Here is a 21,772-nt window from a genome sequence, read left to right on the forward strand (position 1 = left end):
TTCTTTATTTGTCTTTCTGATGCCTGTTGAAGACCTTCTACTTTCAACAAGCCCTCTAAGAGGAGATTTCTTTTATTCCAGACAGTCACCTGTGTTGAATTTCAATTGGTTTCTATATATTATTATGATTATGATTTCATTGTTTATACCCCCCCCCCGACCGACCATCTGGTTGGGTTACAATTGGTTTTCATATATGCAGCTTTTTAAATACAGTTTTGCATTTTTTTAAAAAAGTTATATAGTGAAATTGTTTTGTGATGCTTCATGGGAACTAATTCCGAAGTTTAATCAATTGATCAACTAATCAGAAAATACCCTTTGGATTTGTCTGAAAGTATACTCCAATGCCTCTGCTTTAAAAAAATTAAGACATTTAAAATATTGACAGACATATACTGCTTCAGATTATTTTAAAAAGAAAAGAAAAGAAAAAAAGAATATTAAAGAAAAAGAAAAGAAATATATTAAAGCTTTTCTTTGTTTACAAGAGTACTTGCATTGTCTCTTTTTCGGGTTGTAGAGTCTTTTCTACAGATCAGTTACATTTTATGTGAAACATTAGTGTTGTGAACAGAATATTGTTGGGGAAGAAGGAGGGAAAATCTTAGAATTTTGAAGTGTCAGGCATAGCTCTAGTGGCTTTAGCCCAAACGTAGCAGAGTTTTCCTGCACAGCGCAGAAGCTAGTTGAGGTGGAAATGAGTAGTCGGCTAGATGCAGAATAACTATTTACAGGATTTATTAAAAGAAAATAAAAGCAACAGAGTTTCTGCATACAAAGCAAAGCAAAATAAATCCTCTCTGTCTCTCTCTCTCTCCAACCATACGCAGCACTCCTACTCCTAACACCCAACAAGAAACAACTGTGCTAGCATTCCTAGATAACAGAGTTCAGTGCTGGCCGTTAACCAATCAGAGAGTAGTTTCCAGGCCAGGCAGACCTTGGCTTTTTGCCAAGAGTAAATTGACACTGCCTTGAGTTAATTGTATGAAGCAAGAATCTGTAAGTTTCCCATGAGACCCAATTAACAGAAACTGAACAGAAAAGGTGGGGGAGAGAAGGGATAGGGGGTGGGGTGGTAAAACTTGCATTCTAACACACAACCTAGTGTGTGTGTTGGGGGGGTTGTGTCAGTATCCCTTCGGTAGGTTCTCTTTCTACTCGTTTGTTATATTTCCTTGGTAATGAAAGAGGTTGGGGAGCCCCAGAGTGTGGTTGGGTGTCTTTAGTTGGCTGCAGTATGATTTGTTTGTGTGTGATGGGAGGAGAGTGTTGTTGGGTTAAGTTAGCCTAGGGCTGCGGGTGGCGCTGTGGTCTAAACCACAGAGCCTAGGGCTTGCTGATCGGAAGGTCGGCAGTTCGAATCCCCGCTTCGGGGCGAGCTCCCGTTGTTCGGTCCCTGCTCCTGCCAACTTAGCAGTTCGAAAGCATGTCAAAGTGCAAGTAGATAAATAGGTACCGCTCCGGCGGGAAGGTTAACGGAGTTTCCGTGCGTTGCTCTGGTTCGCCAGAGCTGCTTAGTCCTGCTGGCCACATGACCCGGAAGCTGTCTGCGGCCAAACGCCGGCTCCCTCGGCCTATAGAGCGAGATTAGCGCACAATCCCAGAGTCGTCCGTGACTGGACCTGACGGTCAGGGGCACCTTTATTTTTACCTTTAGGGCTGCCCTATATCTTGATTTTACAGGACATGTCCTGGAATTTGTCTCAAAAATGGTGTCCTGGATTATTTTTCGGAAATTGGGCAAATGTCCTGGAAAATTGGCAGTGGGGGTTAAATTGTGCCGAAAATGCCTTTAAAAGCTCCAAAACCATGGGGGGGGGGCAAGGGCGTACCCACCACGGAGCAAGTTAGGGCAGCTGCCCTACTCTAGAAGCAGGGCTGGTGGGCAGAGGCGGAGCACAGCCCGGCAGAGCGCGAGTTCGCCATTCCCGCCCACTTTGTGGCCCCTCCCCTTCCGTGCCTCGCGCTGGGCTCCGCCTCCGCCCACCAGCCCTGCTTCTAGGGAGGGGCACAGCCCGGCGGAGCGCGAGTTTGCCGTTCCCGCCCACTTTGTGGCCCCTCCCCTTCCGTGCCTTGGCCCCTCCCCTTGCCCCCCCTAGTTTTGATCCTGGGTACGCCCATGGGGGGGGTCTTTCTTTAAAAAAGCTCAACGCTTTTGGGGTGTCCTGGTTTTTACATTTTGAAATATGACAACCCTAAGTTGATTTAATATTGATTTGTAGGCTATCAGTGTTCAGATTCGCCAATCTAGTCCAGCATCCTGTTTTTACAGTGGATGTTTTTACAGTGGCCAGTGATTATTCTATTGTTTGGAAATGTTATTTGCCTTGGAAAGCTGACGATAAATTGTCCGTCAAAAACAAATAACTGAAGCCGGAGCAAGGGAGGGATTTTTGGATCCTTGCTCAGTTTTCCCCCTTGTGCATTATAGGTCACAGCCGCTTTCCTGCTGAAGAATGTTCTCAGGAATATTCCAGGAAGAGAAGTGACCTTCTAAGACTTCCACACCAAGAGGAATCTGGAGAAATTCAGATGGTTCCTAAGAGGAAACAGCTCTGCTGCCCAAGGGAAGGAGGAGGTTGCCTTCAAAGGAGCAGCAAACTTGGAACGGCAGACTTGTCTTTTGGAATATCTCAGTCGGTGGACCATAAGATTCTTAATCTCAGGGTTATGGGTTCGAGTCCCATGTTGGGCAAAAGATTCCTGCATTGCTGGGGGTTTGGACTAAGTGATCCTCTTGGTCCCTTCCAATTCTATGCTTCTGCTCCTGCCTCCCTGGCCCCACTCCCCCTTTGGGTAGCTGTGAGAGACAATACTTGTGAACTCAACATTTCATGAAAACAGTTATTGCCCAGTAGTGGCTTGTTCCCACTGGGACTGATAGGGCAAAAGGCAGGGAAGATCTGCATTAGGTGGAGGCAGAGGGAGAGGCAGTGACAGGCAGACAGCCACATCCTGGCCAGTTGTAAACAAGGAAGACTGAGACTGGTGGGACCATGTTCCATTCGCCCAGATGAACTATCAAAGGAGCAAAACGATGCAATTTTAAAGAATCAAAACAATGACAACACCTGAAAACATTTTAAAACAGCCATATATCCCCGCAGCTGATATTTCCAAGGTTGCCAGGAACAGTATCTTTCATAGAATCACAGAATCATAGAGAATTGTAGGGTTGGAAGGGAGCCTGAGGGTCATCTAGTCCAACCCCCTGCAATGCAGGAATCTCAGCTAACGCATCCCTGGCAGATGGCCATCCAACCTCTGCTTAAAAACCTCCAAGGAAGGAGAGTCCACCACCTCCCAAGGGAGTCTGTTCTGCTGCTCTTACCATTGGAAAGTTCTCCCTAATGCAGTGATGGGCAACCATTTGAGCTTGGCGTGTCAAAATTCGCCAAAAAACCTGAGCATAACTAGGGTGGTGTGTCACTTCGAGAAAAAACCCACCATTTCATGATATTTATAGTTTAAATAACAAAAATGTATAATTGTAATATATAACTGTATTTAATAAACCAAAAACTAATTATTTAACCAAACCAAACCAAAAACCCCTTATTTATCACAAAGTAGCCAGAGTTGTTGGGCTTTTTGGGGGGAGCTGCTGACCAAAGTTTTGGAGGGTTTTTTTTGCTTTGCTTTTGGGGGGGGGGATGCCCCAAAGCTGCTGCCCTTTTTTTGGGGGGGGGGGAAGAGAACAGAAATAAATGACGAATAATACCTTCGCTGGAACTAACACGCAGCACCAACATAGTCTGCCAAAGCGCAAAAAAACCCCCGAGCACGGAACGGGTTAAAAATGAACGCTGTTACACCCAATCATCGTCTGCCAAAGTACCAGAAAAAACAGCACAGAAAGGGTTAAAAAACCAATCTCTGGCTACCAGCAACAACAACAAAGGATCCGGGTTTTAACAGCGGAGACAAGGTGTAGCGGAGACAAGCTGTAGGAGGAGTGGGAGAACAAATGGGGGGGGAACCAACAGCAGCGTGAATGGACCGATGGGGTGCGTGCCAGCAGTGAGGGCTCTGTGTGTCACGTCTGACACGCGTGTCATAGGTTCACCATCACTGCCCTAATGTGTAGTCGGAATCTACTTTCCTGTCATTTGAATCCATTGGTTCGGATCCTACCCTCTGGAGCAGCAGAAAACCAGCTTGCTCCATCTTCCATGTGACAGCCCTTCAGATATTTGAAGATGGCTGTTACATCAGCTCTCAGTCTTCTCTTCAAGCAAAACCTCCCCAGCTCCCTCGACCGTTCCTCATCAGGCTTGGTTTCCAGACCCTTTGCCGTCTTGATTGCCCTCCTCTGCAAATGCCTGGGTGAACAGGGATTAGTTTAAAATTCCTACCGACTCTTACTGTTTAGCAAAAGATGTAAGTCAGGGGGACGTTGTGCAAACAAGACAATCATGCCAAATGGAAGTGTATATACATACGGCCTTCAGAATTGAAACGGCATCTTCTGGGAGCCAAGACGGGTAGGAGATTTCATCCTTAAGGATGGCCTCAAAGAGGTCATCTTCATTTTCAGCTTCGAAGGGAGCGTGGCCACAGAGCATCTCGTAGAGCAGGACTCCCATTGCCCACCAGTCGACGTCGGGACCATACAGCATCTCTTGTAAAATCTGCCGTAAGATGAGCAGGGGTCAAAATCAACAATGCTACCCAGTCATTCTTATTCCCTGCACACTGCAATACGAGTGATGGCATATGTGTGAAAGAGGACCACAGACCAAAGCCCAGTGAGATTTCGTAATTGTTTCCAGAAGAGCAGCCATGTTAGGCTCTTGCAGCAAAAACAATCACAAGGAGTCAAGCCGAACCCAACAAATGTATTAGGGTCATAGAATTATAGAGTTGGAAGGGACCACAAGGATCAACTAGTCCAACTACCTGCAGTGCCCAATGTGGGACTCGAATCCATGACCCTGAGATTAAGAGTCCCATGCTCTACTGACTGAACAATGGAATAAGCTTTCGTAGACTCAAACCCACTTCTTCTGATGCAGGAAGTGAAATCTTGGTAGGTATGGAAAGGAGAAAACCATAAGATGGGAGTTGAATGGCAAGCAGATCCAACAAGTTGCATTGGTAGATAAAGGTAAAGGACTCCTGACAGTTAAGTCCAGTCGCAGGCGACTCTGGGGTTGCGGTGTTCATCTCGCCGCAGACAGTTTTTCCGGGTCATGTGGCCAGCATGACTAAGCCGCTTCTGGCTAAATCAGAGCAGCACACGGAAACACTGTTTATCATTCCTGTGTGAGTGCCTGGAGGCGGTTGGAGGTTGGATGGCGGCTAACAGATTGAGGTTGAATCCTGACAAGACAGAAGTACTCTTTGTGGGGGACAGGAAGTGGGCAGGTGTGGAGAACTCCCTGGTCCTGAATGGGGTAACTGTGCCCCTGAAGGACCAGGTGCGCAGCCTGGGAGTCATTTTGGACTCACAACTGTCCATGGAGGTGCAGGTTAATTCTGTATCCAGGGCAGCTGTTTATCAGCTCCACCTGGTACACAGGCTGAGACCCTACCTGTCCGCAGACTGTCTCGCCAGAGTGGTGCATGTTCTAGTTATCTCTCGCTTGGACTACTGCAATGCGCTCTATGTGGGGCTACTTTTGAAGGTGACCCAGAAACTACAATTAATCCAGAATGCGGCAGCTAGACTGGTGACTGGGAGTGGCCACCGAGACCACATAACACCAGTCTTGAAAGACCTACCGTACATTGGCTACCAGTACGTTTCCAAGCACAATTCAAAGTGTTGGTGCTGACCTTTAAAGCCCTAAACGTCCTCAGCCCACTGAAGGAGCGTCTCCACCCCCTTGGTTCTGCCCGGACACTGAGGTCCAGCGCTGAGGGCCTTCTGGCAGTTCCCTTGCTGCGAGAAGCCAAGTTACAGGGAACCAGGCAGAGGGCCTTCTCGGTAGTGGCACCCGCCTTGTGGAATGCCCTCCCACCAGATGTCAAAGAGAAAACAACTACCAGACTTTTAGAGGACATCTGAAGGCAGCCCTGTTTAGGGAAGCTTTTACTGTTTAATAAATTATTGTATTTTAATACTTCTGTTGGAAGCCACCCACAGTGGCTGGGGAAACCCAGCCAGATGGGCGGGGTATAAATAAATTATTATTATTATTATTATTATTATTATTATTATTATTATTATTTCCACCGGAGCGGTACCTATTTATCTACTTGCATTTTTTGGTGTGCTTTCGAACTGCGAGGTTGGCAGGAGCTGGGACCAAGCAACGGGAGCTCACCCTGTTGTGGGGATTCGAACCGCCGACCTTCTGATCGGCAAGCCCAAGAGGCTCAGTGGTTTAGACTAGCTTAAATATATGTTCCGGGATGCAGGTGGCGCTGTGGTCTAAACCACAGAGCCTAGGCTGCGAATCATCATGTGCTCAGAAACCAAGAGGAGCACTACAGATGCATGTGTGAACGATGAAAGAGCAAGTTTAACGTGTGAACTGGCCCATGGACGGGACATAAAAAACCCCCTGAAATGTTCAATGAGAATACCCTAGACTTGATCCAGAGGTACCTGCGCAAAATGGGACACAGGGTCCATTTGATACAAATTCACACAGATACAGTCATACCTTGGTTCTCGAACAGAATGCGTTCCGGGAGTCTGTCTTACTCCCGAAACCGTTCGAAAACCAAGGTGCTGCTTCTGATTGGCTGCAGGAGCATTTTGCAGCCAATTGGAAGCCGCGCCGGAGATTCAGCTTCTGAAAATTGTTCGGAAACCAGAACACTCACTTCTGGGTTTCGATCGTTTAGGAGCCAATTTGTTCGGGAGCCAAGGCATTTGAGATCCAAGGTACGACTGTTGTGGTGGGGAACATACTGGCCCTCGCTGAGGCGCAACCATTGTGCAGGGTTCCCCCCCCCCCCCATCAGCTCATGCACTCCCATTTGCAGATGTTCATTACTCATGCACAATGCTTTATCTGCATGCAGTGAGCTTCTGGGGCATGCACAGAACCACTGCCCTGTTGGCAGTAGAACATCCAGACTGCATGCAGAAGAGTCTCACAGGTTTGAGGCAACTACATATGTAAACCCTGTGCAAGCATACTATCCAAACGCCTCGCAAATATTGTGCAAACATTTCTAATTTGGAATCATTTATTCTGCCACATAACCTGGCCTAGCTCGGTTTCTGCACTGCCGAGCCTAGCCTGGTGGGGAAATGCAGGGTTTGAGAAAGCAGGGGTCCTGCCCAGGCGACATCTTTCCTGTACCTCTGGGGCGATGTAGTCAGGTGTTCCACAGAAGGTCGCCGTGGTGACCCCGTCGCGGATTCCTTCTTTGCACATCCCAAAGTCGGCCAGCTTGCAATGGCCCTCGTGATCGAGCAGCACGTTATCCAGCTTCAGATCCCTGCAACAGTGGAGACACACGTCAGTTTGCAGGTGGTAAATTGAGACAAAAAGGAAGCGCGACAACAAGTTGAAGATCAACACCAAAGAAAAAGGATATTTATGTATGCCGTCCAACATGCTACTGAGGAAGAGCGGAGGACAAGTACAAAATTGCGGGAGGCAGTGCAAGACAGGAGTGCCTGGCGTGCTATGGTCCATGGGGTCACGAAGAGTCAGACACGACTAAACAACTAAACAACAACAACTGTGGCCCGTGTTTTGTTAGCCCCAAAATGGAAAACGAGCAAGGTCCCAACCAAAGAAGAATGGCAACTTGAGCTGACGGAATATGCGCAGCTTGCAGACTTAACATACAGAATAAGAGAACAAGAAGAACATATGCTTAGAGAAGATTGGGAAACGTTTATTGAAACAATGGGGGAAAACTGTACACTTGAAAACGCGGGCAGCATTAAGATAAATTCAACAGTGCAAATAAGTTTTGATGGTGTAATAATGGAATACTGAATGGTTCAGTTTTTGTAAAATATGCAGGGATTTTTATTTTATGATATGTAAAATGAACCATGGAAAGAGAAGAAGGGAAGTCACTGATATTTTAAGGATGAGTTTTTTATAATTGTAAAACCAAAAAATTAATTATACACACCCCAACATAGATGCTACCACAAATTCTGTTTTCAGTTGTTCCCCCCCCTGCCCTCCCCAAGTGATGCTTGAATCATCCAGACTGGTGGTACCCAAATCTTTCCAGGCCACCCTGCCTGGTTCCAGAAACTCATCCCCAGTGCCCCCTACCCCACCCCCTAAAAAGCATCATTCAAAATAGCAGTTTGCGTGACCCACCAAGGAAGATTAAAAAAAACACAATAAAGTTCAAAACAGTGACCATTGATCACACATTTATTCAAAATCCAGTTGAAACTATTTAGTTTAATTCAACAAAAATGATGGACTTGACCCAGCAATATCCACTTTTCAGAGTCATAGCTATTTACAGTTTCTCCTGGTGCCCCCTTGCCTCTTAATGCCCTCCCCAGGTAATCCCCCCCCCACACACAGAGGGTGTCACTGCCCACGGTGGGAACCAGTGAGCCTATCATGAGTCACATGAATACCATGCAGGTGGTACTCAACTTTCCTCAGAGTAGACCCTCTGAAATCAACAGAGATGAGTAAGTTAGGGCCATTAATTTCAGTAAGTCTGCTCCGAGTAAAATTAAGTTGAATAGCACCTATTGTGTTCTTTGAGTCACTGTCATTTGGGAAGAGCCATCGATCCCTACGATGCAGTCGAAAACAAATGTGATAGGAAGCACACATAAAAACGTCAGCAAAAAAACAATATAGCCCAGCATCCATTAAAGGCTCCTCTGTTGGGAACTGTAGCACTGGGGAGGTAAGCTATAGCCATGGTTGTTTAAGGTGGCCTCCGTGCGCTATAAATGTGTGGTGTGAATCAGGGGCGTACCAAGGCGGGGGCGGTGGTTGCGGTTCGCCCCGTGTGCAATCCTAGAGGGAGGTGACAAAATCACCCCTGGTTGGATCACTGTGATCGCCCCCCCCCCAGGATCACACTGCCACGCTGTGATCGCGCCACCGCTCTGAGTGCAGCAGCAGCTAGCTGGGCCACTGGTGTGAATGAGACCTCCACTGCAATCTCAGGTAGGGTTGCCAGACTCAATAGAGGACAGGACTTCTGTGCCTTTAATTGCCCTGCTCTCTTTTGAGTCTGGAAACCTTAAAGAGAAACCAGCAGACCCTTTGCTTGGAAATTAAACAAAGGGTCTGCTGGTTTCTCTTTAAGGTTTCCAGACTCAAAAGAGAGCAGGGCAATTAAAGGCACAGAAGTCCTGTCCTCTATTGAGTCTGGCAACCCTAATCTCGGGAAGAGGAAAAGAGCAATGGGATCCATTGTGAGGTTGGAAAACAGGCCCAGGCAGGAGACAAATAACAACTAGCAGAAGATTTAAAAGGGGAGATGAGCCAAGCAGAGCCAGTAATTCAAAAGAGAAGGAACAAGGAACAAGGAAAAAGAGAGACGGATCTTAATGACAAGCAAAAGAAGACCAACATTACCACCCCAGTCAATACATTACGTCTGGGGAGGGAAGGGGGAAAGAAATTTCGCCCAATAAGTCACCCAGATCAAGCCTTGCTCACAGATAAAGTTTCCAACAGCAAATCGTTTGGGGAGGCTTTTTTCTAAAGCTGCACCGCAGTCATTTTTAGTTTGCTGTTCCTCTTTTAGCTTATTTGTTGTGACAGCCTGTTCCGAGAGGCAAGTTTTAAAACCACAACAACACTATAGAACTGGAAACGGGGAAAACAGCTCCCCCTGCACCTGCCCGGTTTCTAACCCATTGCCCTAAGATTCCCCCCTGAAATTTCAAGGGGTGAATTGTCACCCACTCCTGACTGGAGTGATCTCACTTGCTCCCTGCCCCACATTGCCATAGGGCAGGAGGGGGAGAATAATTCTTGACTTGAGGGCCACATTCCTGATTGGAAGGTTGACAGTTCGAATCCGGACATACACAGAATACCGCAGTCAGAAGCAGTGTCTCCCCCCCCCCCCCAAAAAAGCTCAACAACTTCTGTGTTCGGATTTTCACTTGTTGAAATATGGCAACCCGAGCAACCTAGCAGTTTGCAAGCATAACCCAGTGATGGCCAAACTTGGCCCTCCAGCTGTTTGGGGACAACAATTCCCATCATTCCTGACCACTGGTCCTGTTAGCTAAGGATGATGGGAGTTGTAGTCCCCAAACAGCTGGAGGGCCAAGTCTGGCCATCACTGGATAACCAGTGCAAATAGATAAATAGGTACCACTGCGGCAGGAAGGTAAATGGTGTTTCCATGCGCTCTGGTTTCCGTCACGGTCCTCCGTTGCACTGTCTGAGGACCAACGCCAGCTCCCTTGGCCTGAAAGCAAGATGAGCGCCGCAACCCCATAGTCGCCTTTGACTGGACTTATCCGTCCAGGGGTCCTTTACCTTTTTACGGTATACTGCTTAAAGCAGTATCATACCACTTTAAACAGTGAATGGTTTACCTCAAATAATCCTGGGAACTGTGGTTTGACCAAGGCAGAATAGAGTGGTACTTATTACTTCCCTTGATCTGGACACTATACTTCGGTTGATGCAGCCTAAAACAGCATTAGCTTTTTTGCTGCTGCATCACACTGTGGACTCATGCTAAGCTTCCTCATGTTAAAGTTACTCATATAACTTTAAACAAGCATGGCTTCCCCCAAAGAATTCTGGGAAGTGTCATTGGATGTTAAGAGACCCCAAGTCCCGCTTACAGAGCTATAATTTCCAGAGTGCTTTAACAATCAATTCCTCTTCCCAGGGAGCTCTGTGAGGGATAATACAGGGTCCCCTAACTATTATTCCCCCCCCAACAAACGACAGCTTCCAAAATTTCCTCCCTCTTTTGAAAGCTTCGTTTTCTGTCCCCTATCCCCTCCAGCTCTTTTGGGTGCCTCTCTGCTTGGCTTTGTCATTCTCTTAACTTTCACCATCTCCTTCCTGACACATCGGCCTCTGGGAGACTTTGCTTCAAGGCTCGCTTAGGTGATGCACCTGAGTCCTCTAGTCCAGCTTGGCATCACTCGCCTTCTCTCTGAAAAGGGCAAAGCATGGCCAGCCTAAGGCCTGTCTCTGTTTCTTGCCTGTCTCCGTGACAACGGAAACACTGGCTCCCATCCATCTTCAGATGCCTCCCCTGTGCTTCTGGAGGAGCTAGAATTCATTCTCTTTCCTGTACTGCTCTTTCTTATTTCTTTACTGTATGACATGGACTCTGTGCTCTGGTTCTGCGGAGAGGCTCAGTAATGGGCAGAAATATGTCCTCCCTTTCCAGGACACATCCTCTTTTCCAGGTCTGGTTGCCATATGTCCTCTTTTCCCCGGACATGTCCTCTTTTTTTCAGGATTAAAATTTCTATCCAGGAGGATTTTTAAAATTTGGCAAAAGAATGTCCAGGTTTTTTAGTTTGGTTTTTTTGTTTACAGTAACCCAATGATTTTTTTTTACTGCATTAGACTTTGATCGAAGGCACCCGGGTAAGCTTGTCTGCAGCAGAGAATCACAACAGAACAGCATCTTAAACTAGCTGCATACTGTATAAATCCCTTCTCTTGCGACTGAACTAAAAGGACGCTGGCTCAGCTACAAAATCTAGGAGGAGGAGTCTGGGAGGGGAAGAGTTAACATCCCCCTGCCCTTAAGGAGAGTCCATCTGTACATGTTAAACGGTTTAATAAATTGCTCCGTGCACACAGAAGATGGGAACACGAGGCCAAATGCTTTCATGTGGCAAGTGAGGGAGCAATTATTATTCTTATTTTGTGAAAGTTAAGGACATTGCTACTAGCAATATAGCACAACTTCTATAGCCTTACATATAGCAGGGGTATTTAAAATGATAGTTGTCATAGCGATCCGTAGTTAAAAGCAGAAGTTGGCAAATGTGTCCTCTTTTTTGCTCTTCAAAATATGGCAACCCTAGGATAACATAAAGCTCCTGTTTTGCTTCAGCAGGGAAATGGAATGAACCCTCAAGCCTATTTAAAAAAATATGGGACCAGTTTGCCTGCAAGATCGCCATACCCCATATATGCCCACTTGATCTCTTCGATCACGGAACTGGCACTGTTAAAGGTGCCATGTAACACCCATTCAAACATTTGTAAGAAACCAATATTTTAGTTCCTCCGGAACTCCCTGCCTATTGAAGTCAAGCACCTGCTAAAAACATTTTTGTTTAGTCAAGCCTATCCATATGTTTAGAATGTGGATGTTTTAATCCTGTTGTTAGTTTATTGTTGATTTTATGTTTTGAATGATCAAAAGATATATATATATATATATATACACACACACACACACACACACACACACATATATTTATTAGATTTTCCAATTTAAACATCTAATCCATTTCCAAATTATACAAATATCATTTAAACAATTAATCCAAATCTTCTGCCAAATTATACTAATTTAAATTTGACTTCCCATGCTTCAGACTCAGAAAGCCTAGTCCTCTTACAGTCACTGCTTTCTAATAAAAAAAATCCAGATCTTATCCAATAATCTGTTAAAATCCTGAGTTTTTTCGAGCAAGCAAGTTTAACTAAACCAATATGTTTCTGTGTGAATTTATGCCTATGATTCCTCTATAAATTAGCACTGTCTCTTTGCACGCTGGTATCTTGCCAAGTCCGTCCAAAAATCCAAAGATCCTTCTCACAGCCAGCAGCAGCCATCTTTCGAGCAGTCCCCATAAATCAAATCTTTAAGCTCCTGTGATGTTTCTCTCCAGATCGCTACTCAATATAGTCTTTTCAGGGGAGATTTGCCAGACCAAAACTATAAACACACATCTAATGTCTTATTTATGGCTCTCTCCCCCTTTGACTAATATTGTAGCCGGCTTTATTACCAACATGGCGGACTCTAAATTATAGCTGCGTCATAACTCAAAAGTTTATTGACAAGTTTCCAACCGCTAATGAGAAAGCTTCTCTTTGATGTCCATATGTTGAGGAATCTCCAACCACATTCAAAGCGAATCCAAGAATACAACTTTGATTATTTATGTTTTCAATTCACACAGTTTATATATTTAAAAAGACCATATTAATTCAGTAAATTTCCCACTTTCCAATCTTGCTTGCTTTAAAAATGTTATTTACGGTTCTTCAGGTGAGAGTTTTGTTAAGTGAATTGTAAAGTACAATAAAGCAGAATTATAAAGTTCTAGCTCTCTCCTTCAGTCCGCCACATACCATTCCTTGCTGATTGCATTCCTCTGTTATCTTTTGTTTTCTCTTATACTGCTGAGATTGGCAGTATAAATCTTCTTTCCTTGTCTGAAGCATGTCCACAGCTTATATCCAATCTTTCTCTTGTCGTGGAGCCTGTTTTCGCTTGTATAGATGGCGTCCGGGGGATCCGGGCTCCCATGGCGGCTTACCATCCAGAGCCCCCAGCTTCTCCCTCCTTCCGAAGTTGAAGCTGGTGGTAGGCAACTGCGGATGAGACTGCATCTCCCCATAACCTGGGGAGACTTCGGGAGCTGCATACTCCCCTCTACAGCCTCGTAAATTTCCCCATGGGGGTCGGAGAGATGGAACTTTCAACCATCTTCTACGGCGATCCAAGCGGAAGTCTACATACAAGGTTATACTGAGGACTCAGCTATACAGCTACAAATATAATGTTTTAAGTGCATTATATGAATGTGAAACAAGATGGCGATGGTGAGCTAATGACAGATTCAATATATGTTTTAAACTTTTTTTTTATATTAAAAAAAACATTTTCCCAGAATTTTTTTATATATGTGTAGATTCCACCTGAGTCTTCCTTGGAACTCCAAACAGGGACCTTTCAATCCCTACTTGTAGATGCTGGGGAATGAACCTGGGACCTTCTGAGCCACAACCCTTCCCCCTTCCCTAATGTTCGAATGCCCCTTCTTATGTTCTAATGGTCAGCACGCTGTCCAGGGTGCTGGGTTGTAGCGGGCAGTGGGCTGGAGTCATCTGCTCTGCAAGGCTATATTTCTCTCTTATGTTTGGAGCATGTATGCTTTGGGCATTCTTTAGCAGCAATGCTAGGAAGGAGGGACTATGGGAAGAAGGGAGGAAGAAAGAGGTTGCTGTCACGTGCTCCTTTGCAAACCACAGACCTTGAAGCTGTGAATCCAGGGAGCCAAATTAAGCAGAACCGTCCCTGCTGGCTTTTGTGTTCTATTGCGTGGATAGGCGGAGACACACACACCCAATCCAAGGCCGGCTCCCGTGTGGAATAAAGACACACGACACTGCGTTATGGGATTAAAATTGGCCACAACTTTATTTAAGATCCAGATGTAGGGAGACCTTGGCTTAGGCCTTGGGCATTTATCCCTCCAATCCCCAGCCGGGGATCTGGGGAACATCAGGGTTATCCAGATTGAGTGGGGATTGAACTGGCTCTGGAGAACGTCTGTTCAAGCAGAGGAGGAGGAGAAGAAGAAGAAGAAGAAGAAGAAGAAGAAGAAGAAGAAGAAGAAGAAGAAGAAGAAGAGTAGTTTGGATTTGATATCCCGCTTTATCACTACCCTAAGGAGTCTCAAAGCAGCTAACATTCTCCTTTCCCTTCCTCCCCCCCAACAAACACTCTGTGAGGTGAGTGGGGCTGAGAGACTTCAAAGAAGTGTGACTAGCCCAAGGTCACCCAGCAGCTGCATGTGGAGGAGCGGAGACGCGAACCCGGTTCCCCAGATTACAAGTCTACCACTCTTAACCACTACACCACACTGGCCTGCCCCCCCATTCGCCACAACACGGGGGAGACCAATGACAGCCTCTCGGCATATCGCCAATGACTCCCCTCTGAACAACTCCTTTAACGGGGAACCCTGGGATTGCCGCCGCAGGGGGGGCATGGGTCACCGCTTCACGCCCCCTCCCCAATTTTAGGGAAGAAAGACTAAAGGATTCCACCCAAGGCTTGAAACTGCCAGCGTTTTGCTCCGGGGAAGGCATAACCTGCCAATGGAGGAAAATTCCTTTCTGTCCCTTTAACAGTGACCAGTACGTAGCAGTGCCAGCACACCTGTGAAGAAGAAGTTAACCTGCAAAAGAAGGCTTAAATGAGGGCGGGCGGGATGGGAGAAGCTCTGGAGCCAACTGTGACCCCCCCCCAGGTAAGTTCCATCCTCTATTGTGTGGGTGGGGAAGTTCCACCCCCTACCTGGCCAACTCCCCTGCAATGCCTCCCCCACCAAGATTGGTTAACTGTCCGAGGTTGGGCGGAAACCTCCAGGTGTCCAGCCGGGGGGGGGGGGGGGGCGATGCCAGGCAAAACTGCTAGGGGCCATGTAGGATCAGGGGTGCTGTGCGCGTCCACGCAAAGTACGCCCCCCCCCATTTGATGTGAGGAGCGCTCATTCTCATCAGTTGGAAGAACCTTGCTTGCTGGATAATGGGGTCGCTAACTTTGGACACGGCGAACGTGGTAAGTTCCACACCGCCGGAGGAAACCGCTAAGCCGTCATGAGAAGACTGGCCAGCCCGAATCCTCTGAGGGAGAGGGAGAAGAAAGGAATATCTGTTTAGCATTAGCAAGTGGAATATTAGTGTTGCAACTGCCCAAATCTATTCCATTTAACAGAGCACCATAGAAAAAGGCAGCTGCCGAGGAGGGATTGCAATGAACATTCCTACAGGTTGAAGCAATTGCAAGGGTTCTTTCAAGTCTTCTGACGTGTTTATTATGAACTGCTCAAACTACAGCATCCAGAACAAAACACGGGAGCATGAAACTGCAGCAGAATCTATTTGTTTCATTGATGTGGTTAGATAGTTTTGGTGGGAATCGGCAAGTTTGCAAAACAAACGTACGGACTGCTGTCAAAAATATTGCAAAAAAAGAAGAAGAGTAATTACAGCGTACAACCCATTATAACAAGATGTTACATGGGAGGATGGTTGCGAGAAACCTTATTTATGCCAGGGGGTGCAATCCCTTGAGGGTAGTCTTTCAGGGGATTCCCATTCTGACAGAGGGGAGGGCCAGAACTGATCGTGGGTAGAGCCAGAAGCAGAAATGTTTAACCAATCTGGAATAAAGGCCCTCTGTGGAGCAGGCCATTACATGAATATGACAGAAGCTTCCCAATTTATTCTCACGACAGCTGGCAGCGGAACAACTTGTTTTTTCTCCAGCCATAAAACCCGGAAAACGTAACCAAACCCAGACCCATCAAGCTATTTTTTGTCAAACAACATATTGCCTCTTCCAAATATTCTGAAACTACACCAAAAGATGGGGACGCGGGGAGAGTGGAAACACTTCAAAGTTTAGGGGAAATAAGGAGGCAATAGGAACGAACACAAGTCCATCTTTAGTGTTTCTCAAACTTGGGTCTCCAGCTTTGCTGGACTACAACTCCCATCACCCCTGACCACTGGTCCTAGCAAGCTAGGGATGGTGCCTACCTGTGATGAAAGACATGAGGCCATTAAGCCCTCCGTCCAATGTGGTAGCAGTAAGTTTAGCTGCTAACAATCTCTGGCAATGTGCTTCTCAGAGTCCCACTCAAAGGAAAAAAAACACCCACTTCTCCACTTATGAATATACAAAGCTGCCCCAACACCTACACAAACCATTTGTCAGTCTAGCCCAGTCTCCTCAAAAGCAAGCTTGTCCACCAGCAACAGATCTTTGCAGTGAGGCTGTTTTGAATTCTGATGCCTTGAACCAGGGTAGGCAACCACAAGTGGCCCGCAGGGGTCATTTAACTGGTCCAGGAGCTGCCCTCGAACCAAGCCACCTGCTCCGCGAGTCCCTGCGTGCTGCGCTAAACTGGCACAGCGCGGCGTGGGGACTCGCTTCCGTGGTGCCAGAAATCGCGTCTGCACATGCTCAGACACCAGAAATCGTGTCTGTGCAGAGGCAGATGCCTGAAATCACGGCTGCGTGCATGCAATCCAGCCCACAGAGGGATCTCCACTGGAGTGAACAGGCCCAGGCCCTTTGCCTTGAACCATCCCATGGCTTCTAAAACAACCAAGGGGCAATTCACACCCCACATTCTGCTAATGGTTGCTGTTTAAATATATGTCAAATCATTGCTTCTTTCATACAGACTGAGACACGCAATCATTTCTCAGAAGTGCTAGGGGGTGGGGGATGCAATTTCACTGAATGTATAACAGACACAAACCGGGATGGGGAAAATCCTTCCTGGAAGTCTGTGGCATGCGGATTGGGCAAACCTCCTGCTGACCAAATAACCAGCAACCTAGAAATGTAGCAAATTCTTTCATCCCACTGGACTGAGCTGCTGGAATTTTTTCTAGCCTATCCAATAACACAACAACGAGGGAGCTAATTTGCTCTTAACAGTGCTGCTATTTTATGCATGGCAAGCGGGGGAGGGGATGGGGGGGCAAGCAAATCCGCAAGCTGGAGGCCTTCATGGAAAGCACATTGATGACAGCACGAACAAAGTAGATCTTTTGGGCTTTTGGGCATGTTTCCTCAGCTAAATTTCCACACGGCAGCTCTTCATTCACAACTCGAAAAGGCATGTGAATGGCTCATAGAATTCTAGAGTTGGAAGGGCCATGAGGATCATCTAACTCAGGCATCCCCAACCTGCGGCCCTCCAGATGTTTTCGCCTACAACTCCCATGATCCCTAGCTAACAGGACCAGTGGTCAGGGCTGATGGGAACTGTAGTCCAAAACATCTGGAGGGCCAAAGGTTGGGGGTGCCTGATCTAGCTCAACTCCCCTGCAGTGCAGGAATCTTTTGCCCAACGTGGGACTCGAAACCGCAACCACTGAAATTAAGAATCTCATGATTCCAGGATCATGGGCAGGAATCCTCCTAGTCAGGGTGGAATAATCCCATGTATGCTTCCCGGTGTGGCAGGGGGAAAAGAATGATGTGGGCCTCGATATCCCTTCTTCACTGACCATTGGCCATGACAGGAGCTGGGAATCCAACAACACTGTGAGTAAGAGGGCATGGTGTGGATTTGCCAAGCGTGCCTTCCTCCTAGCATGTTTCTCCCTTGCTTCCTAAGTTTGAGTGTCTTCAAAGCCCATGACACCTTTGGTAAAGGCTGTTCTCCAACTGGAGCGCTCGCAGGCCAGTGTTTCCCTGTTGTCAGTGTTTATACTACATTTTCTTAGATTTGCCTTGAGACAGTCTTTAAACCTCTTTTGTTGACCACCAACATTAGGCTTTCCATTTTTAAGTTTGGAATAGAGTAGTTGCTTTGGAAGACGATTATCAGGCATCTGCACAACATGACCAGTCCAACGAAGTTGATGTTGAAGAATCATTGCTTCAACACAGGTGATCTTTGCTTCTTCCAGTACACTGATATTAGTTTGCCTGTCTTCCCAAGTGATGTGTAAAAATTTTCGGAGACACCGGTGATGGAATCTTTCAAGGAGTTGGAGATGGCGTTTATAAGTGGTCCATGTTTCACAAGCATATAGTAAGGTTGGTAGTACAATAGCTTTGTAAACAAGCATTTTTGTTTCCCTGTGAATATCCCGGTCCTCAAGCACTCTATACTTCAATCGGGAGAAAGCCGCACTTGCAGAGCTCAGGCGATGCTGGATTTCAGCATCAGTGTTGGCCCTTGTGGAAAGGTAACTGCCTAGGTAGGAGAAGTGATCAACATTTTCCAATGTTACACCACTGAGTTGGATTTGTGGCGCTGCAGAGGGGTTATTTTGTACTTGTTGGTGCAGCACTTTGTATTTTTGGATGTTGAGTGATAGGCCAAGCTTTTCGTAAGCTTCTGCAAAGATTTAGGATGGTTTGGAGGTGATCCTCTGCGCACACTACGTTGTCATCAGCATACTGAAGCTCTATCATGGAAGTTACTGTAACCTGACTCTTTGCTTTCAGCCTTTTCAGATTGAAGAGCACTGTGGAAGGACGTGTGGATCCAGAATTGGCCTCCACAGTCACTCACGGACTCATTGTTAAAACCGTGTTTATGGAAGACAATCTTACTCGGCTACGAGGTCTCGCCAAAGAAGAAGAAGAAGAAGAAGAAGAAGAAGAAGAAGAAGAAGAAGAAGAAGAAGAAGAAGAAGAAGAAGAGGGCAGCTCATCACTTTAGCTGTGTTTCCTGCATTGCAGGGGGTTGGACTAGATGATCCCTGGGGTACCTTCCAGCTCTACAGTTTTATGCCTCTTGAATTTCAGTTCACAAGTGCAGCAGCTAACCAGAGTAGCACCCACAATGGGCAAGTTAACAGTCAAATCAGAACGGGAGCAGAAAGAGAAGGAAACCAAGTCACAGAGGGAAAAGTAGCTTGCCTAGTACTGACAATCACACTTCTCAGGCACTAGGTGGGTCAGACCCCCCACCCCACCCCACCCCCGACGCCATCCCCTGCCCAAAATCCTGTGGATTTACCACAGTAAATTCTACCTTCAACATGCAATTTGCGTGTTAAATCACATGTATAAATGCACATATATGCACTGCGCCTTATGAAGGAATTACGGTAAGCATGGAGAGATTCTGGGAAACAATGTACCCATTTTACAGATGGGAATCTATGAAGCCAAAAAAGTAGACTCCAATGGAAACAAACCATCACCTCAGTCCCATACAGAATTAGATTTGCTAGCTGGACCATAAAGAAGGCTGATCACTGAAGAATGGATGCTTTTGAATTATGGTGCTGGAGGAGACTCTTGAGAGTCCCATGGACTGCAAGAAGATCAAACTTATCCATTCTGAAGGAAATCAGCCCTGAGTGCTCCCTGGAAGGACAGATCGTGAAGTTGAGGCTCCAATACTTTGGCCACCTCATGAGAAGAGAAGACTCCTTATAACAACTCCCTGGAAAAGACCCTGATGTTGGGAAAGATGGAGGGCACAAGGAGAAGGGGACAACAGAGGATGAGATGGTTGGACAGTGTTCTCGAAGTCACTAACATGAGTCTGACCAAACTGCGGGAGGCAGTGGAAGACAGGAGTGCCTGGTGTGCTATGGTCCATGGTGTCACGAAGAGTCGGACACGACTAAATGACTAAACAACAAAGTATGGGAACAGGTCATAGCTCAATGGAGGCGCATCTGCCTTGCATTAAGTAACAACAACAACAACAACAACAGCAACAGCAACAGCAACAACATTTATATGTCATCCACTCTGGGCGGCTCCCAACACAGCTCTACCTGGAGATGCCAGGGCTTGAACTCGGCACCTCCTGCCTGCATTGCAGATGCCCTGTCTCTGAGCTATTAGGCAAGTCTGATGTGTGTAACAATGGCAAGTGTGGGGATCTGAGCCTAGAGCACCATAAGGTCAGATTGTGCCAGACTGTTCTTTGCTGCTTGTTGCTTCTTGCCACCTCTGCATGTCAAACCATCGCTCCTTGATGTGGAAACGCTTTTGGAAACGTGCGCTGTGAGATGGCACCCTTCAGAGGTGCCAAAAAAGTGACTCACTCCTATTACTGAGTTGCAGGAGAGAGAATCATGCCACGGAATTACAGTGCGATCCTAGGCAGGCCTACTCAGAAGTAATCCCTATGGACTTCAACAGGGCTTCCTGTTGAGATACATTTGTGAATCAGAAGCTGTGGCCCTCCGGGGAGTGTAGAACTCCGACTACCATCACCCCGGCTCTCCGGACATGCTGGCTGGGGATGACAACTTCTGGAGAGCACTGCAGGGGTGCTGACCTTTCAAGCAGCGGCATAGCCAGCCGCCTGGCTGCCCGGGGCGGCAAACCCGAAAGCACCCCACTGGGGTGTCTGTTGTGCACATGCGTCACGATGCATGCATCATGATGCACGACGCATGCATTGCGCTGCGCATGCACACACAGGAGGCATGCGCCGCGGCACGAGCAAGCCGTGGAGTGAGGCAGTCTTGGTTGCATTGGGGCTTCTCCTCCATGGCGGCAGCCGCGGTTTGCGGCCGTGGCTGCCGTCGGAGGTGGTCAGCCCCATCCAGCCTGCTGCCCCCCGCCCAGCTTGCTGCCCGGGGAGGCGCCCCCCGCCCCCTATTACTATGCCACTGCTTTCAAGCAATCTGAGACCATGCCAACCTGCTTATCTCTGCTCCTCCCTCTTCATGCCTCTCCTGGTCCTGGAAGATCAGGGGGGAGGGGAGCTTGTTGCAGCCAGAGAGAGAGAGACACCCATGCCTCTTCAGCAGCCTGACTCACCTCTGCCTCTTGGTCTCCTTCCTCCCCTGCTTCAGCTTCTGCCTCTGATTCTGCACTTTTCTCTGCCACAGACTCCCCCAGCTCACTAAGCCCTGTTGCCCCTTCCGCTTCCAGCATCTCCTCTTCTCAGGCTTCTTCCTCTGACCACCCATGGTCGACCACCACTCCCTGGGCTCTGAGTCTTCTTCCCTTGGCGGTTCCCCAGTTGTTTCCTCCATCCACTCCTCTGCATCCAGCTAGTCCATTACATATACTGGGGCTACTGCAAGGTTTAAATGGGGGCAGCTTAAAAGTTAGGGGAAGGTCCATAGTGCAGTGGTAGAGCATCGGCTTTGCATGGTCCCAGGTACAACCCCCAGCACCTGCAGGTTTGGAGAGCTTACTGGGTGCTCTTCCAGGTCCTAGATAACATCATTTTGCCTCCCTGCTTCCAGCATGCTGCATGGTGCCAACTGCTAAAACAGCTCCTGCTCAAACCCTGACCCAGCACCTATCGGGAAAGGACTGTGTTATGTACTGAGCTGAATCCTAGAACAATAGGATTCAGAATCAGCGGGAGCTACCCAATCCAACTCCAGGTGGAAGTGAATCCGCAACCTGATTGGCCTGCTGGAGCAGCCAATCAGGCGGCTGGCAGAAGTGA

General features: G+C 47.2%; 1 protein-coding gene across 2 annotated transcripts in view; it reads right to left on the reverse strand.

The window, feature by feature from the left end:
* PRKCH (protein kinase C eta) overlaps positions 1-21,772 on the reverse strand; it is a 94,076-nt gene that overhangs the window by 6,057 nt on the left and 66,247 nt on the right. For both annotated transcript variants that reach the window (XM_060271350.2, XM_060271345.2), the window contains exons 11-12: positions 7,266-7,404; positions 4,449-4,637 (exon numbers count right to left, since the gene is read on the reverse strand). In XM_060271350.2, coding sequence (XP_060127333.2) covers positions 4,449-4,637; positions 7,266-7,404 — 328 coding nt within the window. The remainder of the gene's footprint in view (positions 1-4,448; positions 4,638-7,265; positions 7,405-21,772) is intronic.

This window comes from Zootoca vivipara, chromosome 1 (assembly GCF_965207765.1).
Source record: "Zootoca vivipara chromosome 1, rZooViv2.hap1.1, whole genome shotgun sequence".
NCBI lineage: Eukaryota > Metazoa > Chordata > Lepidosauria > Squamata > Lacertidae > Zootoca > Zootoca vivipara.